Raw genomic sequence first — 25752 nt, forward strand, 5'->3', positions numbered from 1 at the left:
AGTGTATGAACACAGTGCCATTAAACCTCACCTTATTTTATATGTTTCGTCATACTTAGTCCCAACCAGGTATTTGTGACCATATTTTTACAGGTAAGAGTAGCAGAGCTGCCTGTGCCCTCTATGTCTGATCTGCAAAGTGATGTAGACCACCGTTTAATTAGGAGAAACTGAAAAATGACACAGAAACTCGAAGAAGTCCACTACAAGTAAAGAAAATCTTCATATTTTACCAATATTTTTTAAAACAGATCCAGAATACAAAAGTATTCAGTTCATTTCTTTACATCCATATTACAAAAATTCTCATACTGCAAGTCACTCAAGTATTCCCATCCAGTAGGTCTGGTTTATGCTCACACGTCTGTATTTAAGATGGTAAATTTCCTTTGAGAGAAAACGGTGCCATCAATATGGGGCATATTTCAACTGTAAAAAGAGGAAATGAACTTTCACTGGGAAGGCTCACACTTAAAATGTCAGCTAACAAACAGGGCTAAACATTCCACATATGCAGTGTCTCCCATTAAATCAATGACGCATTCATATAGAGCTCTGTGATAAAAGAACACACTGCATTATGGGAACTAGTGCAATCTGGAGAAAGCCTGGTCTCTCTCGACAAGGCAGGCACACAGTTAAATAAAGACAAACTCTGGAGAAATGGCATACAGTTTTAAGGCCATCCGACATTATTGAAACTGAGAAAGGCTGAGGGGTGAAACTGAACAGTTCCGTCTGATACTTAAGTTAAACGTTAAACATGTGTGGTCAACCAGAGATCAATCAGAATTATACATGTATATGTGAACCAGTTTGGGGCAACTCTGCTCTAGAAAAATAAAAACTAAATTGAACTGAATCAAGTAGTGGGGGGAACAGGAAGTGGTTCACACCAGTCCAAAGCTCCCCTTGTCTGCCCCCACGAAAGTCTTAAAGGAAAAAAAAAAGAGGGAGGTGATCAAGACTGTTTCAGCCTCTTCCGGGGCAGACTGAAAGGAGGACACTGTGCAGAGGCAAGTGCACGGAAGGCCTCGGCCACCAGGTGAGGGTGCGATTGGATCATCGACTTCCAGCCGGCCGTCTCCATTATATCCATCGTATGACTGCAGAAGAAGAAAATGACATTTTTAGGGCATAGACAGGCATGCACAAAGACCTCACATTAATTCATATTCTATAATATAAATTGGTGCTTTTCCACTGGCATATGGGATCCAGACAGTACCCAACTCATACCGGGAACAGGCACTACAGCACGGTTCCAGCTCACATCTGCATTCTACTGCAGAAAGGTAGACTCGGGAAAGGCGGGTGCCGGGTTTAGAGAGCAACAGCTACATAAAACCCAAGACATTTAATAACTGTTCAGACAGAGCACGTCATGATTTACTATATGCTAATTTCTGCCACCACATCCATGAGAAATCGCTGTGTAATGTTAGCATCAAATGCTAGCGGAATTGGCATTAGCTTGCCTCACAAATCCAATCCGCTCAGCCAGAGTACTTAGTAGTAGAGTACTACAGTGCGAAACTACCAATAATGAATAATATATAGAACATGCCATTTTTCCTGTAGATAATCCATATACATCGACTCTTTCTATATCAACAGCTCTTTCTAGACTCCATGCATTATGACCAATAGGACCGGTGGCGACGAAACCAGTTCAGTTGTCACGCTTTTGGCCCTGCTAGTAATGGGAACAGCGCACATCATTTACAGTGGGGAAACTCTCCCTTTGCAGTTTGGGTAGAGTACGGTTCGGTTCTTTGTGGCAGTAGAAAAGCACCAGAGGTGTGTATATATCAGGGCAAAAACAAATTCTGCCTTTCTTCATCTACCCCAGGGTGCTGGACACTAATATGTAAGATGGCTGGTAGGCTGTGCTCTGTAACCAACCGAGTACTTTAGTGTTTGGTGTGTTCGTGTGAAGAACAGGTGACATTAGGGAGGTCATGACCAAAAAGGTCTATAGGACTGAACCATGACCACGACGAGGCTATCGGACATATGCTGGGATACAGACAGAAGTTGCCTCATTGCAATTTCCTCCTTGCGCCATTCAGAAATTGATCCCTTTTCCCAACGTTATCCGGGAAAGATTTCATTAATAATGCTGATACAGAGATAGGGAAGCCACTGAAGAACGAAGCTAGCCTATCCATTTGTGCTCCCAAAATAAAAAAAAAAAACGGCACTGTAATGCATCTTGGCGGATGAGATAAGGGTTTGTTATTAATCGTGTGTCAAACACATCAGCTAATTGCATACTTGCTATTCCAGTTTTTTCCATCTTTACAGCCCAGCTGTCGCAGGACGCTGCACCTATGATAAGAACAGAAAAACAAAAGAAAAATGTTCAAACCCACACTCCACAAAGGTGGCATGAATGCACCACAGAGCGCCCGTCGCGATACCTGCCTGTTAATGAAATCTATGGCTTGAGCCTTCAGCTGCTCTGCGCTGTGCAGGTCCGCGAGGATGAGGACGTCAGCCACATTCTCCACGGAGAGACTGCTGCACAGCGCTTCCTCACACATGACCTTTAACCTCTCCAGAGCATACTGGGATGGTGGGGGGCGGGGGGGTGGAGACAGCAGGGGAGAGGAGCGGCAGACAGGACGATAAGTTTCACCCGCAGTAACCTCGCTCCGGTCGCCTCTTAAACGGCCAGACAGGCAGAAAACCGCAGGAAATCGAAGATCAAAAGAACTTTCAGGTCACTGGAATTAAGCTTCTTAAAAAAACCTGGCCAAGAAATCGAGTTGGGGGGGGGGGGGGTTCTGGAAATACAGGTTTTTGTATCACAGTCCAACTCACATCATTCTGGTATAAACGGTCATGGAAAAAATTAAGAGACCACTATTTTTAAACAAATCTGAATTTTTGCATCCTGGTTTAAATTCTGGTTCTGTTCGCGGAAGGCCAACCAGGTTCAAAAGTTTTCAGACAGCAGTAAAGAAGAATAATGTGAAGCAGGAGATGCCAGGTAACGACCAGAAACCAGCCAGGTAAAGGGCAGAAGGGACTTTCTAATGACCATCAACTTATCCGACAGTTTATCATGAGTCGGGAGATGACATCAAGTGAGTTTCAAAAAGAACAGGAAACATTAAATGCAAGTGTGAAGAGCACTGCTAGGACAGTTAGTATCAGGCTCCTAGAAATAGGACTGAAGCCCCATACAAGCAGGGAAGAAGCCTTTCATTAACGAGAAGCAGAACCACCAGGGTACAGTTTATAATATCATATATATTTTGCATATATATATTCTCAGACACACACCCATAAATTGAGAAATAAGTGAAACAAAAAAAATTGTGCTGTGGCCTCAATTTTTTTCCATAGCTGCATCTTCTATGACTGAAATTAAGAGCAGTTTTGGGTGATTCTCATATCATCTAGTACTAAAACCCTACCATGGTCAACCCAATATCTAACAAAGCTGGGCTATTTGGAGGCGATAAAGGAAAACAAGGCAGACATTTTTAATAGAGAAACGACATGAAAGCGAGACTCCTGCCGCCTCAGCTTCCCCTTTGACCAGACCGCGCTCTCAGCCACAATCCTACCCAGAGGACCAGTAATCACGGCCGTCACGAACAGCTAACCTTGTCCGCTGCAGCCAACAAGTTGTCAGCCATTTTCTCCAGATTCGGTGCTTTCCCTGTGTAAATGAAGCTCATCATCTCTTTGAAAACATCAGGCTCAATGTCGCTTATATCTACGCGGTTCTGTGGGAATGCACAGTGCACATGTCAGCTGGACGTAGCATTTCAAAAGGGAAAGGCTTTACTGCAGGTCACTCAGTACACTTCACCACAGCTGTCCTTTGAGATATACATACCTTTTTACTTTCCTCCATTTCGTGCTCAAACATGGCATTAAAAACGGGCGATCTCGCTGGGAAATGGTACAAAACGCATTTTTAGGTCCACTTAGTATAGTACACAGACAAAACGAAATATTACAGTAGCTCAGAGCTCAATCAGCTCAGACAACTAGTGCAAATCTGTTAAGCAGTGAGAATTAAAAGATGTCATACTTATGTTCCACGTTATGAGAACTGCCGTAAATTATGTATAAAAGGGGCAGACTCCTTAACTACAGAGCCATACTGATAGTCAGCGTGGTGGGACGTAGGCGAGGGAGACGGCTTTACCTGCTAATATGGATTTGTGAGCCTTGAACTCCTGCCCGCATACGTAGAGGCTGCAGTCAGTGAAACGGGAGCATTCCCAAAGGTTCCCGAGGTCATCCGACAGCTGGCACTCTGGAACCTTCAGCATGTTCATGTTTGACTGGCCGGAGATGTTCACGGAATCCTGGACTACACTCACCTAGGAGAGTTACTACATTTACTACACTGCACACAGGATGCTGCCGAAAGCACTACACAAAATGCCCTCTTCCCAAAGTGCAGAATGTACTAGTCGGACCATCATACAGGTAGATCGTTATATCATGACACCCAGGAAAACGGGAAGTAACGGGTACTTCCAACGTGACTCGAACGCAGAACGTAACCAAAGTGGCTCCCTGCTGCCCTTATAACACAACCAATCAAAATTTAAATTAAACAGCTAATAAGCAAATGTTCCAGTCCAATTTTCATCCGGTAAGAATAAAAAATTGCCAATTAGCCCACAAATGCTGATGATGCTCACAAAAGTGAACCTGTACTCTGAATTTCAATATTTTTATTCCAGGAAGCATTTATTTTTCATTAAAGGACAGCTTTAATTTAATATTGCCTATAATGGAAGGAAAATAATCCTTCGGAGATCTTTCACAACCTTCCACAATGATAAATCAATGTTTAATTGGGCAAGAAGAAATTCCAGCTCATCTCACATTAGATGTTTTAATCCAGGGAGAATTAAGATCTACTTGAGATCAGTAACACATAGAACACTTTAGAACCACCGTTCTGATGACCCCTTGGCACTCATTTTATGTAAACTTTCTATAATCATTAGTTATCCCCTGCTTATCTCGGCTCCAAGTGACATCACATTTCCAGTTGACGTCACACTGCAATTACACACAAAAAAATACAATCCTTAAAATCAGCGTTTCCCCAACCTGGTCCTCGGGGACCTGCAGACAGTCCATGTTTCTGCTCCTTCTGGGAGCTGGGAGGGAGCAAAAGTGTGGACGATCTGTCGGTCCCTGAGTACTGGGTTGGGAAACATTGTTTTAAATGTAATGAAGTCGATGTCTTTTTTGTTCATTATGTTTAAAATACTACCTTCAGCTCAAATATCATTACCATTTCAACAGTTTAAAATTTCAGGAATTGAAGCAATACTTTTGCAAATTCTATTCGAATTTTCAAGTATTCCATAATATTTAAATACAGCTAAGAACGTTCATACACATAAATGCATAAACTGGATACGTAACAATGACTGTCGGTCGCTTTAACGGAAGGTATGAATGAAACACTCTGACCTGAAAAATCAAAATGATGAATGTCAGTGACTGTGAAAGACGATATTCAGTGAGGAAAATGAGACTGAACAAGACCTTTTTTCTTGAATCGCACATGGTCTGTGAAACCGTAATATGAGAAGGAATAGCTGACAAGTGGGTACGATTACCTCACAGAAGAGCGTGAGTTTGTCATCTGGTAGGAGGCCGTTTGCTTCGTCGAGCAAAAAATCTCTCCTAATGAACTTCTTGAATCCCCAGTCCTTCCCTTGAACAAACCGGTATGCTCTTTGGCTTTCTGGAAATGACATGGTTTCGTTACATTTGAAAGACTCCGCTTCTTATGAGATTAACATATATGGTCAGTGGGGTATAGCAGAGAACACAGTAGGAGAAAAACCACAATATTACAAGACTGAGGCTGTGGTTCATTGAACGTTCTAGAACATTCCGATACCATAACACAGATTACAAAGCGAGACCAAATAAATGCCAGGTAACGTTCAGCTGCCACAAGCTGAAGCGTCATAACACACCACGCGGACATCCCACAATGCAACAGGTCCTCACCCATAGCTTTAGTTTCCTCTCTCTTCGCGTTGAGCAAAGAGAACTTGAACTTCGCCCTGACTTCGCTTTTCGGACAGCTGACGAGCAGCAGGTATAGCGACAAATAGTCCTTGCTCTCATCATCGAGCCCTTTGGGGTTCACACGCAGACACCTGCCAGAAGGAGAAGAGGGGAACAGTGTGAAACACTCAGTGACGGACATCCACCAGGTCACTGGGAAACGCGCACAAGGCCCAGTTTGATTAAAGGATGCCCATGTGAGGCCAGCAGATGAGGAAGGTAACCCATGTACAAAAACAGTGAACGTGCCATCCCATGTGCTTAGCGAGGATGCTGGAATTAAGCGGATTGCGTCCTCTCCGCTTCCTAAAGAGGACTGACAGAGCTGGGCTTTGCCCAAAAGCTGTCCTGGGATTTCACACCCATCTTACCGTCTATAAATTGGCAGCCAGTGCAGGGCTCGCAGTTTCCCTGATAATTTCCCAGCGGCTGGTCACGTCCGTAGCAGGACCTCTTACCATTTCATCTTGTCATTTGGACCAGACGAGAAGGTTGAACTCTTCAGCACCTCCCCCATTTCTTCTCGGCAAAAGCTGAAGTTGTTAATGGTCCACATGTAGGAGAACTTCACCACCTTCACCTAACGGAACACCACATTCGAGTAAATTCCGGCACTTCGCCCGCAATCGGGGGTTCCGAGAACCAAAAATCTCACATCTTCCACATTAGATGATTACCACTTTAGAGGACATCTTCATGAGATAGTCAGAATTATTACTGGCCAACTTGTTGGTGAGGCAGCAGTCAGCCAATACATACAAATATTCTTAGATTCTCCTATTCATTAAAGAAATAGAATCGGTTTCTGCAATAAATTTCACACAGCTGCATAAACCATAAACGAAACAGACTAATAAAATGCCTTATCATCTGGCGTAACTTATGAAATCTGTTCCTTATCAGTACGGCAGCAACTAAACAAAACAAGACAGTATATGGGAAACAAATTCAGAAGAGCACTGTTCTGAAGTCATATTCAGAGATGGTGTATTACAAAACAGCATTAAAAATGCTGCCCCTTGTTGCACTTAAGTTAAAATATCTAATAAAAATATTTTGGTCGTATCGGGTTTAGTGTAAACGGCAGGAAATAAGCAAAGTAAACACTATTACATTTTTCTATAGCTAAAAATACATTCAGTAATTGAGGCTTAACGGCTGGAAGCTGGAACGAGTGAAGTCAGGAGAATGATATTTGTAGATTCAGACAACAAAGCAGCCTTAATTCTCATAACGTAAACTAGACGTCTAGAGGCATAGGTCAAACTGAGTAACTCAACGGGGGAAAACACACGGCAGCCTGTAGACTCACACTGACATTAATCCAAGAAGAAAAAAATATATAAAAAAGGAAAGCAAGGACCCAGGAGGAAGACTGCAAAAGACACCTGTATTCCAGGGATTACTGTTTGAATTACACTTCAGCAACTTTCAATAGGAACGAAATAATATAGTTTGCATAACATATGTAAAACTTTACAAAATACCCCATCCGTGCATTTCAGCTCAAATTAAACTGGTTAACAGCTGATCATACAGCCCAAAACATGGGCTTTTCATGTACATATGAACCTAAAATTGTATGTGTACAGTATTAATCATTTTGGAAAAGTGAAAAACACAACAATGAAGAAGAGGCACTATGTGCAAAACACAGCAAATATAAGCTAATTACCTGTGTGTAGCACCAGCTCTCAGCCACGAGCCCGGTGGCCATTTCCCCTGGTGGGGGAGGGGTGGGGACCTTTGCCATTGCCAGCTTAGCTCCCTCCAGGGCAGAAGAGTCGATGTCCCTTTAAATCTCACCACTTAACCTTACTGGAGGAAGGGAGCGGAGACATTATCAGGAAATAAATAAATAAACAAGCCGAGCCAATTTCACACCGCGCCTCAACCGAAGAGGTCAGGCTCGCACTTCACTTTCATCAGGGCCCTATTTAGGGGGCAAAACGGCATCGGATCTCAGAAATTAGCCTCCAAGAAGGGGGGGGGGGGGGGAGCGTAACGAGGGTGGCTGGCAATCTCAAAGCTAGCTGCATGATGCTTGCTCCTAGAAAGACTGTCCAGACTAACGTAGTGTTAAATCGACAATATTCCACGGAATATTCCGTAAATTCTCAGGAGGGGTGGTGGTGACTTTGGCCATAACTGGAAGCCGACCTCGGGGAGGGTGAAACCATTTTCTGGGGACTCCCTTTTGCCCTGACAGACAGGGTTTTTTTTTGTCACCAGTCACAGCAAGTCCCCTGCAGGTCTGCACATGCTCCATAGCTAACCGAGGGCAACAGCACAAGCCGGGGCACATCCTGAAGGCCCCCCCCCATTCCATTTGTCCCATCTCTAGGACCGAGCAGCTCTGTGCGTACGGCCCCAGACGAGCTCGTACGATGAAAGGCAGGTGACAGATTCACACCAAGCAATTAAAATCAGGGGTTACAGTAAGAAACAATAACTATTCTCAATATAGTACCAGGTGTGACATTTTTATTACTAACTGCCAACCAAAAATAAAACTGACGATAATTAATTCTTCACACAACGGAGGCTGTGATGACTGTTTTCACTTAACAGTATTAGTCATCTTTTGCTTACCAGTGACAATTTCAACATCCATAGCGAGTTCAGGGGACGAAAAAAAAAAAAACAAACAAGGGAAGAAAACAAATAAACGAGAAGAGCATGTTTTGTCACGTCCGAATAAAGGGACCTTCAGCACCCTGCTACCAGGGTGGCGATGCTCACCGATTTTACGTCGATGTCTGACAGTTCATAACCAAAGCATAAAGTTAGCTGGAGAACCTCTCTTCCTCACCATCACTCCTTACTCCATGATGAAGTGCATGTCCACAAAGCCAACGGGTTAAACAACGGGAGAGAAACATCTACCCAACCCCTAGCTTGAAATAAATATGTATCATTAAAGGTTAACTGTTAATACAAAAATCTGAAGCATCAGGCACAATGGACAATGTTTTCTGTTCAAATTAAATCAGTGGGGAAGCGGTTAACTAATTTAAGTATTTACTGACTAGAGTTAATCACCTCTTATGAAGAACATACAAAACTTATAGAAGTTGCCTCTTCTATATGATTAAAAAAGCTGAAATGCTTAGATGACAACTCTAGATTGTAATTAGATGAATTTATGAAATTGTATTGTACTTACAAAATATTTTAAGAAGAGCATATATCTCATGCTATTCTTGTTGACATCCCCCCTATGCAGTCTGACAGAAAGGTGGGGGGGGGGGAGCGACCCAGAGGGTAGGACGGGAGGGCAGACTGGCTAAATAATCACAGCATGCCTGTTGGCTTCTTCTGTTGAACCCATCCTAAGGAGAAAGCAACATTTTTAAATTTTCAAAAATTTCAGATGAGCAAGAAGGATCTCAATCAACTGCATTAAACTCTGTACATAAATTAAGTTCAAAATGAAATCACACGTGTACCTCAAAACCTCGACCAGCGAGGGAGGATGAAGACAATTTTGTCACTTGGTCAAAACGGTACACCACTTGAGGAGACACTAAAAACCTTCCTATAAACATTTAACATACTTACCAGGAAGCGCAAATAATGAGAGCTGAATTGGCTCTAATTCTGCATTAAGTTTTTTTTTAATTGTTGACACAGGTCATACAAGATATACCATATGTTAAGATAAATGGTATGCCTGCTGTCTAGCTACAGACCTCTGTATTAAAGGTACATCTACCATTTAGGCATTTGGTGTTGCTGCAAAGCATTAAGCCACACAAAGCACAGCGGATGTTTCTACTGAGTTTGGGGAATGGTAGAACCGTTGTGTACTTTACTGAATTATGGGTTCACATCTTTCAAATGACACTCACTGTACGTCAAATGAGTTATAATATCTAGAGCACAAAAAGGTGGCATCAAACTCCATGCTGGATTGAACACAGACACTTAGTATTGTATCAGACAGAGAGAAAAAAATCTCTATCTTAGTTGGTACCACAAAAAGTTAGAGATCAGAACATGACAGTTGAATATCAGAAACCCGTCACAGTTTTATTTCGTTTCCTCTGTCAAATTAACGGAAATGCAGCTAATGCACAAAACAAGCCTAAAAAGAACCCAAACGCCTGGAGACGGTAGACGTGACCTGGCTACAACCACAGCAAAAGTCCCAACCTCAACGCTGTTAGTACATGTCGATCCGCTGATGAATTCCTGGGGGGGGGGGGGTCTCTTCGCCACGGAACTCAGAGATAAGATTAAGATAAGATACGATACTTTATTAGGGTACGTAACAATTCATGTGTGAAGATGAGCCGGTTCATTACATGCGGGGTACACGACAAACACAGTACACGTGTGTATGTAACAGGCGTGTATGTGCAATATGGGAGCATCGTGCGAAAATGTACCAAAACATAAACATCGACCTAAAAGTACTTGGTGATAAAGTGTCTGATTTAGCAAACTGTGTTACACGATCGGACATAAGGAGCAAACTAATAAGCATGAGACGTCAGCTCCTGGGAATGATCCAGACCAGCCAGTCAGTTAACTAGGTACAAAGTTTCGAAACAGTGTTGGCGTGAATCACTTGGGAAACTTTTTTTTAAGTGTCGCATTTTCACTCGCACGGACAATAAACTCAAATGATCCAACTTTGGCATGATATTGCGAAGGCAGACGGTACTTTTTGGGTGAACAGAAGGAATCACCCAAGTTACCCCATCTGTAAAGCGATATACCCCCACCGGCCGGGCAGACATCCACACACCTACCCACACGGTCCGATTCAGAGCCAGGGGGGAAGCAGTCACACCGGAGGCACCGGCCAGCCGGCATGGGGAAAACCCCAGCTAGGGCTCCGGGCCGCTTCTCGCCAGCGTCTCAGTCTCAGCCCGCAGGCGGAAGGCGAGCGCCGAGTGCGGGGTTTACTCAGGCGAACCGGCTCGGCCTAAGTGACCCTCCCGGCCCATAGCGAGCACCGCGTCCAGGAAAAAAAAGGCCTATCAAAAAAAAAAATTCACCCGAGTTTCTCAAAGTATCTGATATGACATTACGACGAGCGGACAGAAACAGCAGCGGCGTTTAAAACGCTTCGGCGTCACCGACATCACTTCTTTGTGTGAGAAACCCCACACCGTTGGAGGAAAATAATAATAAAACCATTTACCTACGAACCTTTCCTTTACTCCCCCAGCAAAGTCAGACCCTCGGGGGGTCGCTTGGTGCCGCTCAACCCGTCCCACTGTTATTTCAAATTCGGAGAAACGGAACTTTAAAAAAATTCTTCCACAATATAAAAAAATTGTGTTTTTCCTCTGTCTCAAAACAGCTCGAAGCCCATGGCAGTTTCGGGGGCTCTCTCGAGCCTGCCTCCGCCACGCACTGCGCATGCGCGCCGCTCCAACTTCCTGATGCCGGCATACCGCAATCAATACTGTATGTGCATTTTTTTTCTCGGAAATAAGTTATTTCAATGCAATGACTTTAAATATTCCATAGACTTATATTTAATGGCAAAGGGTTTTGACTTATGGGGAGATGTTTAAAAAAAGTTGCGGCTGCTCGAAAATCCAGTTTCACTTCAAATTAAACGGTTCAATTGACACCGTAATTATACCATCCAATAACCAAAGTTAAAAAGTATCCAGGACGCAATCGGGGGCCTTGTTTGTTTAATATATACAAATATAAATTTACCGCAAGGTCGACTGATGGACTTCTGCGTGTTTTTTCGATTTGGAGATTTCTGGGTGCTTGTAATTTTTTTTTTAGCAGTTTATGAATCGAGAAAGCACGTTAATCGTAGTATATGACTCCATATGTAAAAATATAATAGTGAGCTAGAGCACTGTAATTCCAAGGTACTGATGCACTTTAATATTAAGTGTATTTTGAATTCGCGCATTCATAATTAGCTTGTGGCTAATGATATTTGTAGATGTATTGGCTGTTTTTTGAGTAGATTATTATTAGCTAATGAAGTATTACTTTCAGTGGTTTGTGTACCTCGGACCTAAGGAATTAACATCATTTTCTAAATTTGTTTATACTCTATGTTAAAATTTTTTAGTTTGTTAAATTTCTTAATCTGTTACAGCATTGATTATGTGGTAAATCGTAATATTAGCTATGCTCCATAAGGATTTTAGTATCTGGTGTTTAATATACACATCTTAACTTATTTAAATGAACTCTAATTTCAAATGAATACATGAATATTAAATAGGGCTATGGATCAGTGGGTAACACAGTGACTGCCTCACTGCTGTACATCCTGCAACAGACTTCCTGTGATCTTGCTCTGTTGACGGTGGAATAGGCTGGAAATGGGGTTACGGGATTCTGTTTTTCCTATCTCATGTTTAATTGCCACACGCTTAAAAGGAACGCAGATTGTTTACTTATCTCTAATTTCTGCGGCCTTAGGAATGGTAGCTTAGTGGGTATCTCTGTGCTTGTATTTCTCCAGAGAATTATACCCTGGTTGTACTGTAATGTGTGGAGAGCATCTTCTCCCTTTGTTACTAACATCTTTGGACTTGTGTGGTTGATACTGTACATGGAAATTGTTCTTAGCATCTGTGCACTGGAATCAGGCCAAAAGTGTACAGTGTGGCACCGCAAAAAAGTTACACTATACACGCTAACATCGGGCAAAAAAAAGAATGTTATAATTATTATGAAAAGTTTGTCATTACTAACAAGACAAACCAGAATGTGAACATATTTAGAACATTTTTAATAAAATCCTATTACAATATCATATTGTATGTGCTCTAATTCAAGCTTGTCAGTTTTGAGTCTGAAGCAAGTAGGGTCTCTATTCATGGTAAAAATATAAGATTCTATAACTCAATTGCAGTAACGGTAACAATAGTATCCCCCCATTCATTTACTCCCTTGTATTCTGCAGATATGATGTGAAGGCACATTTATTCCTATTGTATTACAAAGGGCGAACTTTGATTCACTTTTTTCATAGATAGATAACAAGAACTGAGACTGTTGCTGGTATTGTTGTCATCCTGGCACATTGCCAAGATGACTTGGGAAGATGGATTCCTCAGTCATATTTTAGCAAAGACAGAATAATTTAAGGTGATATATTTAGATGGATAAAGCATGTCTGAGCGAAGACTGCCAATGACATTTTATTTATGTATAACACTAACAAAAAGACTTGTCTTTTGACTTTATAAATTATCGCCATTTATCAGTTATGACAAGCTACATTATTACATTTTCATTGCCACAGCTAAAAGTAAAACAGTGAGGATCAGCAGCTAGCGTCAAACATCCTGGGTTTTGGATTCAAATTTTGTCCCAGTTCTCTGTGTGTACACCTTGCGTTGGCTTCCAAACACAATTTAAAGGTATATTAATTTTATTATACAAGTACCATCTGATGGGCTGACAGCTCGCGCCTTCACCCTTTTCCTCCTGGAAATGGCTCTGGATGAATAAGTAGCTGTTGAAAATAAATGGGTTGAAAGAAAATTTCAAAGACAGTGTTAGGAGACACAGACAGCTGCAAAAAGCAGCACCACTAATTCATATAACACCGAGAATGTTTGTATGAAAAGTGCACTTTTCATCAACACTCCGAGTGTTAAATTAACACTGAAGTGCAGGTTTATAAGGGACAGCTTGAAAAATGTGCTTGTAACAGACCTAGGCCTGCATAACATTAGGTTTATATTAGTTATGTCTCTTTTTAAATAATTTTAAAATGACTGATCAGTCTGTGGCATTTTATATTTTCTGAAATATTAAAAAAATTCTAAAACATCTCCATACATCCTTGCAGTATTTACTCTCACTCCTTAAATTTCCTTCTTTCTTTCTTTCTTTCTTTCTTTCTTTCTTTCTTTCTTTCTTTTCCCTCCCTTACTGTTTGATTATGTAGTGCAAATGTAAGGCATCTTTGAGAAAAGTTATTCCTCAGTAAAACTCTGTGATGGCACACTGCAGTACTGTGATAACAAATTCCCTTTAAGTCGACAGATGCTTATTTCTCTAATTTAGCTGAAAATGAAAATTCTATTTTTGGAGCGTATTGTTCTCATGGAAAAAAAAGAGTCAGTGGACCAGGTTCAGTTGAGGGTTTTCTGTTGCCAGTGTGAGTAACTATAACCAAAGTTAACTAGATAGGCTAGCATGGGAGGTAGCAAGAGGTGTTCCAGAGAGTGGTGAGGAGCACACACTTATGCAGCACATAAGATTAACATCATACCCAGGACAATTCACTTGTATGTTAAGGGCTTTGCTCAAGGGCCTGACAGAGTAGAAACACTCCAAGCATTCACAGGATTTGAAGCAGCAGCCTTCCGATTGCTAGCCCACATCCCTAGCCTCAGAGCCACCTTCCTGGTTACGGAATTTGGCCAGTGGCCATCAGGGAGCATGGGTCTTTTGATAGCTTGAGTTTTGATAGGGTGATGTTGGAGTGCCTTGAGTACAGCATCTCACCTGATCGATGTCCCTTACTAGACAACTGAATAAATGGTGTTTTCTCTGAGAAACAGGCAGTCCCCAGGTTACGAACGAGATCCATTCCCTAACTCAGTCTTTAAGTTGAATTTGTCGGGACAATAATAAAACAGAACATAATAATAATTACACAGTAATAATAAAAGTATCTCCATGTGGTACTATACTGTACCTTGAGCCGACATACTGCTGAAGCCACGCGATATTTCGTATTTAACTAAAAATTCTATGCAACGAACTTTATGGTAGTCTGTTCGGAAGTACAAGCAGTCTGTAAGTTGGACATTGTTAACCTGAATACTGCCTGCAATCTGGTAAGCAAGTCAAAGAATAACGGAAGTATTGCAAGTATTCAGAAGAGCTACGGATTCCCCAAATCCCAAAGAGAGGTATCCCAACGCCCCCATCTGTCTTTGTGTAAAGGATGATAGTTGTACATAATCACAAAGCTATTCACGCATTATCAGTAAAACCTGTTCTCACATATTTGTCCCTTTGAAAATCAGGTCCATTTACGAACAGAGGCGAGACACAATCATATAAATCATAACAGTAAAAAATAATGAATGAGACAGTAATTGCTTTTAAGACATAATCTTCATTAAGCATGAATATTGAGCTGATTGGGTGTTTGGATCTGAAATAGTGGACAATCTGTTCGTCGGCTCACATCTGAAACGTTTTATTTTCATATGGTCATTCAGAATGTGAACGACACAATTATGTCATCAAACTGCATACAGATGTCCACTGAAATCGAAAAGACAATTTCCTGAAATTATTTTTTTTTCAATGATGGCGTATTTGCATCAGAAGTTTTACCGGTTGTCATGTCAGGGAAATGTGAACAGAATTCATTCTATTAATATAGAGTAACGATCAGGTTAAATCTATGAATAAATGCATACAATATCACACAGTACTAACAAATGCTGCTGAAAAATACGAGATCTGTAGATTGTTATGTCTCCAGGTGTAACTGGTGCTGTGCTTTGCCCTGCTGGGTGGGTGTGTCTGTCGGTAGCCTTTGTATTTTTGGTCACGCCCACTATTGCATTCCATACTGCACATTTCTGATAGGCTGATTCACGCTTCATCTTTTCCTTACTTGTCCAGAAAATGAAGAACGAAGGCCATTACAATGGCCTCTCCTTGTTTCTTGTATTTGCTAAACACTTTGTGATAATCCTTATACTCGATGCCTAATCCTTATACTCGATTTTGCCCAGATCCTTTCAGACGTCTTTGCTTTCGGATTCCTTTTGTACAGGTATATAGCTTTTACACATTTGTAAATATCCTGTACACTGGGCATAGAAGGGAATGCAGGGGCTGTGATCCCATTTTGTTTTGATTAATTTTCTCACAGTTTTTGGCTACTTAGGGAGTTAGTGAAGTTTTGTGTATTTTTATTTTCAGCTTTCGTTCAGGTTAGGCTAAGAAGTGACATTTTTCTAGCTAGAGGTTTTGTTTGTTAATTTGGCCTTCCTTGGTTCCTGGAGTTGTTTTCCCATACTAATCAATTACCGAGACAAACAACGTATTGGTCTCACTACACTTTTTGTAGTTCCATGTCGTAGACTGGATTGTACAAAGATTCTAGAGCAATAAAAATATCTAAAATAATTGCAGGAGTTACAGACAATGCAGAGAACAGCGGAGGGTCACGCACTTGCTAAGAAATCACAGTTTTTGTTTCTGGCAAATGCAGTTGTAACTGTACATTCTAAGTTGACATGTCTGTTGGCAGGTATTTCAATGGGTCATCCATCCACCCATCCATCCATCCATCCACCTATCCATCCGTCTATCCATCCATCCATCTTATGACAATGTGTGTTGTGGTTTGCAGGGGGGGGGTTGTTTACCTCGATCACTTAAGGTTTCTCGTAGCCCCTCCTAAGGTGTAAATCAGCAATACTCCCTACAGACCTATTACATTGAACACCAATAGTCCAGACAACAATTAATAAAAAAAAAAAAATCAGGCTATTGTTTGTGTGCAACCATTAGAGAGCTCCGTGTCTGTTCGTGGACACTCTTCCAGCAGTAGGTCGTCGTACGTTGCATAGGTAACAAGGAAATGATTGCTTAGCAACACACGTTAAGCTGCATAGCTGTTGACCTAAATGTTAAAAAGGTAGAAATCGCATGAATGACTTTAACGTGGCAGATTGTGGCATATGGTTAATTACTGCAGTGTTTATTTCGCAGTTACATTTATGATAATATCCTTTTTACCACGCTTTGCCCTGCAGCCATTTTCCTATAAAATTATATTCTTTATTATTAAGAATAGTTGCTGTTAAATGGAATCCCCCATGAGCAGATCCTATGCTTATTTTTATTGCCAGTTTTTAATAATTTTTTTTTCCATAAAAGGCAAAGATTAAAAGCAACCGTAATTTAGTTAGGATATTTCTCTATAGCTGTACCTTGAGGATTGGTTTTTCTGGGTTTTTTCCCACAATTTAGCTGTCTCCAGTCTTGGAGCTGAATTGTTTCATTATTACAGGTCACTGATGTGAACAGGAATTAATGCTGATTAGTGGGAGGGGGGGGGTGGCCCTACAGGGTGGTACTGTGGCTTGCTGTGTAACACTGTCGACACACCTTCGGGGTTACGGGTTTGAATTCTGCCTCTGCCGACTGTGGTCATTATGGGGCCAAATGCATGGGGACAAAAACATGTCACGTTGACCTTGTGGGTACATTTTTAGGTCCCCACAAGGAGAAACTAAAAAAAAATAAATAATAAAAAATTCACAAAAATAAACACGTCTCTGTGTGTGTGTGTGTGTGTGTGTGCTTACCATGTTATGCAAGTTTCCTGCGTTAAGCTAAGCGGAGTCTTTAACTTGATCATAATGTATGGCTATATGTCTGTGACCTCTGTGCTATACTGTATGTGTATGTCAACCCTGTGCTGGGCTGTATATGTATGTGCACCCTGTGCTGGACTGTGTATGTATGTGAACCCTATGCTGGACTGTATATGTATGTGCAGCCTGTGCTGGACTGTGTATGTATGTGAACCCTATGCTGGACTCTATATGTAAGTAACCCTATGCTGGACTGTATATGTATGTGCACCCTGTGCTGGACTGTGTACGTATGTGAACCCTATGCTGGACTCTATATGTAAGTAACCCTATGCTGGACTGTATATGTATGTGCACCCTGTACTGGACTGTGTACGTATGTGAACCCTATGCTGGACTGTATATGTATGTGCACCCTGTGCTGGACTGTGTACGTATGTGAACCCTATGCTGGACTGTATATGTATGTGCAGCCTGTGCTGGACTGTATATGTATGTGAACCCTGTGCTGGGCTGTATATGTATGTGCAGCCTGTGCTGGACTGTGTACGTATGTGAACCCTATGCTGGACTCTATATGTAAGTAGCCATATGCTGGACTGTATATGTATGTGCAGCCTGTGCTGGACTGTGTATGTATGTGAACCCTGTGCTGGACTGTGTATGTATGTGCAGCCTGTGCTGGACTGTGTACGTATGTTAACCCTATGCTGGACTGTATATGTATGTGAACCCTGTGCTGGACTGTGTATGTATGTGAACCCTGTGCTGGACTGTGTACGTATGTGAACCCTATGCTGGACTGTATATGTATGTGCACCCTGTGCTGGACTGTGTATGTATGTGAACCCTATGCTGGACTGTATATGTATGTGCAGCCTGTGCTGGACTGTGTATGTATGTGAACCCTGTGCTGGTCTGTGTATGTATGTGAACCCTGTGCTGGACTGTGTATGTATGTGAACCCTGTGCTGTACTGGTATCTTGTGCTGCCTGGAGTAGCGCCTCCCAATGACCTTGACTAGGATAAATGGTTGAAAGATGGATGGTATTTCTCTCATTGCTGGTACACAGTAACTTAATGACCTGGAACTATCCAGCAGGTCTGCAGGAGGGGGCTAGCTGAGATATCCTGCCGCACATGAGCTTTTTTGGTAGCATGATGGTTCAGTGCTTAGCGCTGTGACCTCGCACCATATGTATTGAGGATCTAAACCCCTGAATCCCTGTATAATGTCTGTGGTTTGCATGCTCTCCTCATGTTTCTTTTGCTTTCCTGTCATAGTCCAAAAAGATGTGTTTAGGTATGGGGGGTCTGTTCGAGATAAGCAGTTATGGAAACTGATCGATTGACTGAAATTGTAATAGGTTTAATGTCCAGGAAGGATTCATATATATTAAAGAATAGATAGGAAAAATGGATGAATGAATGGTGATTCATGTGTCTATCCTGCTGAAGATAAAACAGTTTGCAGTTCCGCTTTCTGGTCATTAATGATGTGCCAACACTCCTTAATTATAAAGTAAACTAGCATGTTTCTCCTCATTACACTAATAGCTCTGCAGATTTCCAATAATCAGGAAATGTTGAGACTCCTAGACTGAATTATTGACATTTACAATAACATTCCCTGCTATTTGACAGCTCTCTTGACAAATGTTGCATGTAATTAATTTACTGATTGTGCTCTTAATAAAGCTAACAAATTGGGTGTCAAATTCACACTCATGTGCCCAAAGTTTACCCAAAGCCATTTAATCTTCAGCATGGCTAAGTATCCAAAAAAGTTCTTTTTAATTTCAATTCAGTTCATTTTCTTTTTATAGCACCTTTGGCTGCCCACCTCCCACTGTCATGCTTGTAATTTTCTATATATCTCAGAGCAAATGTAAATTGTGGAGGTGACGAATAATAAAAAATAACCCATGCTTGATTTAATTTGTGCAAGAAAATACGTTGGATCCCAGGTTTTACAAATTCTATTCGACCTGGCATTCCAGAGGCTACATATGAAGATTAATTGAGCTGGAGAAATACACACCAATCACAAAAACACTGGAATGCTTGTCAGCTGGACCAGGTGGTGAGACGTTGTCATGATATATTGTCAAAACTGCCTCCTTCATCCGTTGATAAAGGTGTTTGTGCTGGTCAGCTTGGTGACCGGCTTATCGAGAAACCTGAGCCTCTGACGAGATGTTGGCAGGGGAATTGTGGGAAATAAGAAACCAAGGAGCTGTCTCAGATGTACCATACAGCTGGATTACACACTGTACACTTACAGATTTTAAAAGGCTGAAGGGCTTTTGGAGAAGAGGGACACCCGTTACGGCTCAGATCTCCGTTATGTCATCCCGCAACCATCACCGAGACTCACTGCGGTGGCAGAGAATTGTCGGTTCTGTTCCGCTTGGGAATGTGACAAGTTGGCCCGATCCCAAAAAGGACTGCTGTGTCAGCACCCCCATTCCCGCTCCCCAGGGCCGCCTGCGGTGAGGGATGTGGCGATTCTCCTGTCCTCACTCAGCCTCCTGCCAGGTGCCCTGTCACTCTCAGACTGTGCCGCGTTACGATCACCCCTAAGCCGCTATGAGGCATTTCACCTGCATGAAAAATCTGTCCTTCACAGTCATTTGCGGACAAAGACGCTGCGGATACTTCAGGAGGATACCAGTATTCAGTTTAAAAACTATAACAAACTTTTACACATCCCTTCCAAATAATACAGTAATTGGTTAGAAGTGCGCGGCAGGGAAGCTCAGTGCGTTAGCACTGTAGCCTCACACCTCCGGTGTTGGGGGTTTGAGCGTATGCCCATTTTCTTTTGTGTGGGTTTCCTCTGAGTACAGATGCTCCTCTACTTACGAATTTTCAACTTACGAACTTTTAGACATACGAATGAAGAGGGCTGTAAGTCCAAATTGTGTTCATCTGGGCTCCCGTTTGCTGTCCGCAACATCAATTATTTTTTTCTGCGCGCTAAATCCATCTAGTACGACTTCTGGCCGCTAATCCCGCCGTGCAACAACGTAGCGTTCATCCGTACTCCCAGCATACTATAGTTCTTTGTACTTGCGTACACCCTTAAAATGATGTTGAATAACGACCTACGAACATTTCAAGTTATGAACGGCGGTTCGGAACGTATCTCATTCATACATAGAGAAGCGTCTGTCTTCTTGTTCTGCAGGTAGGTGATTTATAAGGTTCCCATGCAGGGAATACCCTACTGGGGTAGGATCCAAGGCCGTCCACTGTCATGACCCATTAGTGTTAAGCCTTTGAAGGAAGGATGGATTTACCAATTTCGGGTTATAGTGTATGTGTGGAGATTCTTCCTGAACAGGATGTCAAAAAAATGGATTTCAGAGCCGACGTATTCAAAAAATAAGGCAAAGCCTGGTCAATTCTTCCACATAAAACCATGGAAAGGTAATTAGGTTAAGCTTACATTTATGTCTTGTAATTATCAGCACAAGGCACCCGATTTCTATCTCCAACACTTGTTGTGATGCAGTCGTACACAATTAAATGTGTCACTGTCAATTTTTAAGCTCTGTAAACACCATTAAAATCACAAATGCTTCATGCTGACTTGGTCCTGGCTACACACTTCCTGTATTAAATTAGACTGAAAAAAGGAATTGATTCAGGGAAAACAGGAAGTTTTATGTGTTAAAAAGGGGACCAATGGTGTCAGACAGGGCTTTATAATATTTTAAAAATAGCAATTGATGAAAGAGAAGTGATTTTTGGCTGTTTATCAAATTTGAAGGCTTGACCAGAGACCAGAGAGTGATTCACTGCCCTGGAGACAATAAGTCTTCTGTGCCTCATTCATAATAGGCACAGATAACGAATAATAGTTTTGGTTACATGTTTAAAAATATTGACTGAAACACTGTTTTCATTTTTCTTTTTCATTACAAAAGACTTAAAAATAATTTATCAGTGCAAATTTCCATCCTCAGTTAAGAAGCCATTCAAGTGTGATGTAAAATCTAAACTCCGAGAAACAGAATTAAATAAAGGAAGTGAAAGTTACAGTTCAATTTTAGTGGACGACATTTCCCTGCGAGCAGCTATCTTTTAAAGCAGAGTTTCTCAGGCTGGTCCTCAGGGACCCCCCCCAGACGGTCCACCAGATGGACTAACTTCTCTGGGGCCCCCCTTGTGGCCCCTCGGGCCAGTCAAGCTATTTCTCGGAGCCGAAAGTGAAACGAGAGGGATTTTAAAATGATTGAACGCCAATAATAGGGTAATCAAAGCACGGGGTGCCAGCAATGAAACGTACTAATGAGGGTGGGGGGTGGGAATGCTGTTGATTATATCCATCGATCAGGTGGAGGGGGGTATCGTCCCGGTGGAACAATCAGCCAAATTTAAGACATTATAGATTATAATATTTTAACCAAAACTGTTATATAAATGATATCAGCAGGGGGGACCCTAGAGTGCCGGGCCTGGGGTTGTTCACCCCTCCCCCTGTATTCCTCCCCTGCTCTCCACATTTTTGCTCCCTCTCGGCTCCCTACCAGGGACTGGGGTGAGAAACGGTTTTAAAATGTCTCTATAAACATTGCCCAGGGATTGGTTGGTTTGCACAAGTCAAAAGGTCACTTCGCCTGGTTGGTCAGCTTTGACTGAATATCAGAGCTCACTTATTAAGCTATATAAGAATGTCATGCGGTACATTTGTTCAGTTAAAAAAGAAAGAACCTTAAAACCCTGTCTTTGATAGCATCCGGGCAGCACTAACACCACACCAGAAACCTCAGTTGTCACAAATACAGTATGTTCTGTAGCTGTACAAAATAATCATCTTCTAAAAATCATTCCACCACCTACTTTATATTTATAATATATAACTGCAAATGTTTCCACCCCTCCAGGTTCTGTAGATTTTATATGTGGAATATGTAAAGAAAATTATAAGTAGCTCCATAAAGTATTAATGACTGCACTACTTCCTGTTTGCCAATACTAACTGATGGCAAACCAGCTGCCTCCTGTTAAGGTGCGAATTCCCAGGCGCATCCTGTGGCCCAACAGCACAGGCTCAAGGCCCCAGAGTGAATGCAGCAAAAACTGCATGCATAATAATTTCGACCAAAGTAAATTCCCACCCTCTCCCCCGTCAGCACACGAGGCGTCTTTAATCTCTTTGTGACTCACGTTAGTCATGTAATACGATGTCAGAGAAGGGTGTGGGGGGTCGGCTGGGCGGGTGGGGACATTATCAGCATAATATATTCAGTGTTTAATAATCCAACATGTCAGGTTGCTCAATTCAGCCTCTCTGAATGAGTAAAATTCCCTGCTTTAAGGGTAGGATGAAGCATAGGGAAAAGGTCAAGAGTCACACATAAATATACACTCATGTCCAGCACAACCCCCCCCAACTTACCCTGGTTCCCACTACAGGGGCCTGCAAATCTGTCTTTTCCCAAGTGGGACCTGAGGGACGCACGCGGTGCCAGTTTAACTCATTAGCAAGTGACCCTTGTGAGCTGATGATATAACACCTGGAACTGTGCTGAGTCTCAGAGGAACAACAAAAGATTTGGTCCAGGGATCCAGGAAGTTATTTTTGTTTTCAGGTTACCTTCACACTCAGCGGAGGCAGCACCCTGACCTCCCGTTTGTCCCTTGGTAACCCTGCCAGCTTCTGCTTAGAAGCTCCAGGAGATAAAAACAGCCTCCCGGCACTTAGAATAAGCTTATTTCTGGGTTCCATATCATATAAAAGGGGCTCAGCGGATTATTATGTGAAATTCTCTGTCCTATGTGCAGTGGAACTTAATAAACATGTGCTTTTACCATGGTAAGACCTGTACTTTTCTTTGTTTATTGACAAATATTTCAGTAAAAAGGACTCAAGGAGATGTAAAGGAGAATCTGTCTGAACTGTACTCTTAATATTTCTGTTAATTGAAACAGACACATGCTTTTGTCTGAATACGCATCCATGAGTGTTAACTGTGCAGGACACTGACAAAGTGCCGTAACGAGCTGTTTTGTGCATCCTCTGAATCGACTAATTACAAATTATTAAATTGACACCGCTAAGTTCTGAATTCTTATTAGTTGTCGGTAGTAGAACTTTTTCAGACACTTTCACTTTTAATTTCTAGTGTTATTCTAGCGTAATTTACAAATTTTAAAAAATCCTACACACTACAAACACAGATACTTAAGAGAAGGTAGACAAAAATAGAGGACACAGTCAAGAAAATTAATTAGTAACAGTAATACTTTTTAGGTACATTTTCCTATTATGAATTATTGTTGAATTGTATTCTTGAGTATATGAAAGGTGCTATATAAATAAAAAACGTTATTATTATAATTATTATTATTATTATACAAAAGTGCCAAAATGGCTACAGAGCTGATGGAAACAGTAAAATTCTATGTGACATATTTGCATAAAGTTTTCTAAAACCATGATATACAGTAGATTATTAGCTGGATAGTCATACATGCAGTCTGTGAGTTTTCTATCTGCACAGACATATAATCCACAATTCCATTGTTGTCATGGAGACAGCCAGGTCAATTCCAATACTGAAGGATTTTCTGTAGATGTCACTAAGAAGTGGAGGTCTTGTTGGGTCACCTAACGCCAGGGAACAAAGTAAACGAACCCGTGTGTAATGTCGACAGTGGTCTATAGCCTTACAGTGGTCTGCCCATTTATTTCACAGGACTGTGGTCTCAAATTTGTCATGAGACATAACTGTTAACATCTGTAAAGGGGTTCTTTGTGACGTTGAAAGCCATGTAACAGCATGTAATCACATGATCCAGTCTGGTGAGAAGTTGCAGCATCTGGACATAAAGAGTGAATGCTTACTGGCAGCAGGTAGCAATTCCAACATGCCTTTTTATTTATGATTTTCACCATTATTATTTTTCTGCAGCAGAGCAGTTGAAAGAAGAATCTCAAAAGAAGTTCACTGCTTTGATGACACTAACAAAGCTCAGGTGAATATCAGCAAACAGATTTTGATGCTGATCTGGACAAACCATTGGTTTTGTTTTATAAGGTTAGTGCATATTTTAAAAAATAAGAGTCTTTCTAATCAAATATCTAGTGTTTTTCATCTTTAAACAGCTGCTAACAGTTTTGAATGACAGTGCTGAATATACATAGTGTTTTCCATTCACACGTCTTGTTGGACACATCTCCATTGACAATAATCATTCTTCATATCATTTCACCAAGTAAAGACAGATATTGTTATTAACTGAAGCACTTCAGATGGAAATTTGATGCTAATTTGAGCAGAAATGTAGAATTTGTATTTTGGTTAATTTTCCAATAAAATGCTGAATCAATTAAATGTACTTCCCATCAATTTAGGTTTAACCATTATGCTGAATCCCTGTATGTGTTCCACTTTCAATTGCACTGGAAGTTTGATTTAAGGGAGCATACGAAGTAATAATCAGATCAAGATTTGTTTAGCACTGCACGTTTTTAGTCTTGTTCGACTTTTTTCAGAGGAACCCTTACCTCTTTAAACCAAAGGCAACTTCTAAGCTGGTGTTTTCAAAAGGTCTGTCTGAAAATATTGGGGGAAATAAAAAGTCATATGAAAGCATCTGATAATCACAGTTTGTGTTTTGTACATTTTTGCCATTTTTTTTCTAGATTAAGTCTTTTCAAGGGGGAACACAAATGGGCGGTTAATTATTAGAGAATTTACGGTGAGAAACTTATATGTAGTGGAGCTAATCTGAGTTACGTAAATTCTTCTGCGGCTTTTTTTGGGTAGAGGGTTATGGGTTCTTCACGGCCTCGTGTCTCCTGTCTCTTGTCAGAAGAAAGGAGGGCTTGATGTGCGAGGATGAAGAAGCAGAAGGAGTATTTCGGCGATGTGACTGGCATACATTTCATCTCTGAAAGCAGAGAGTCAGAGATAACGTGCCTGTCTTTTGCCCCACATGTGAGGGAACAGCTGGGCTGACCGTTGCCTGACAGACCAGGGTGACTTCCTCTTTTAATCTTTCTTAGTGACAGGAAGGCTTAGAATATGTTTTTTTTTATGTATGTCTAAATTTGTATTTCTCAGCAAAGGGAGACAGCAGGAGGGGCACCCTGACACTGAGGAAAAGCTCCACTTTTCGTTCTCGATTTGGGGCAGATGGGGCATGAGGATGGAGGATGGAGCCCAGCAAAAGCGTCCGTTGAAATGTTTATCATGTAATTATGTAGGTACCATACCAGCCACCAGGGGGCGCTGCCACTGGGACCACTTTGGTCACTCTTTTGGCTCCGATCATGCCCAGCCTTATAAGAAAAAATAGGGTTAGGGTAGAATAAGAGTTAGAGGCCATATAAGGAGGATGCTTTTTGAAGTGTGAGCGGTACCTTTGGAG

General features: G+C 41.5%; 1 protein-coding gene across 5 annotated transcripts; it reads right to left on the minus strand.

Moving 5' to 3' along the window:
* Positions 1 to 210: 210 nt before the first annotated feature.
* On the minus strand, positions 211 to 11443 carry LOC125725189 (speckle-type POZ protein-like A). Of its 5 annotated transcripts, XM_049001899.1 has the most exons (13): positions 11222 to 11443; positions 10827 to 11054; positions 9236 to 9401; positions 7745 to 7887; positions 6528 to 6649; positions 6010 to 6161; positions 5610 to 5737; positions 4169 to 4346; positions 3854 to 3909; positions 3618 to 3740; positions 2428 to 2570; positions 2278 to 2331; positions 211 to 1106 (listed from the first exon to the last, which is right to left on the minus strand). In XM_049001899.1, exons 4-13 carry the CDS (start codon positions 7820 to 7822, stop codon positions 962 to 964), a joined length of 1179 nt encoding a protein of 392 aa, XP_048857856.1. In that variant the 5' UTR covers positions 7823 to 7887; positions 9236 to 9401; positions 10827 to 11054; positions 11222 to 11443; the 3' UTR covers positions 211 to 961. The 5 variants fall into 5 exon arrangements, with proteins under 5 accessions (XP_048857856.1, XP_048857857.1, XP_048857855.1 ...); XM_049001900.1 differs by lacking the exon at positions 10827 to 11054 and having other exon boundaries at positions 11230 to 11443; XM_049001898.1 differs by lacking the exon at positions 10827 to 11054.
* Between the last annotated feature and the right edge of the window lie 14309 nt (positions 11444 to 25752).

This window comes from Brienomyrus brachyistius, unplaced genomic scaffold, assembly GCF_023856365.1.
Source record: "Brienomyrus brachyistius isolate T26 unplaced genomic scaffold, BBRACH_0.4 scaffold62, whole genome shotgun sequence".
Lineage (NCBI taxonomy): Eukaryota > Metazoa > Chordata > Actinopteri > Osteoglossiformes > Mormyridae > Brienomyrus > Brienomyrus brachyistius.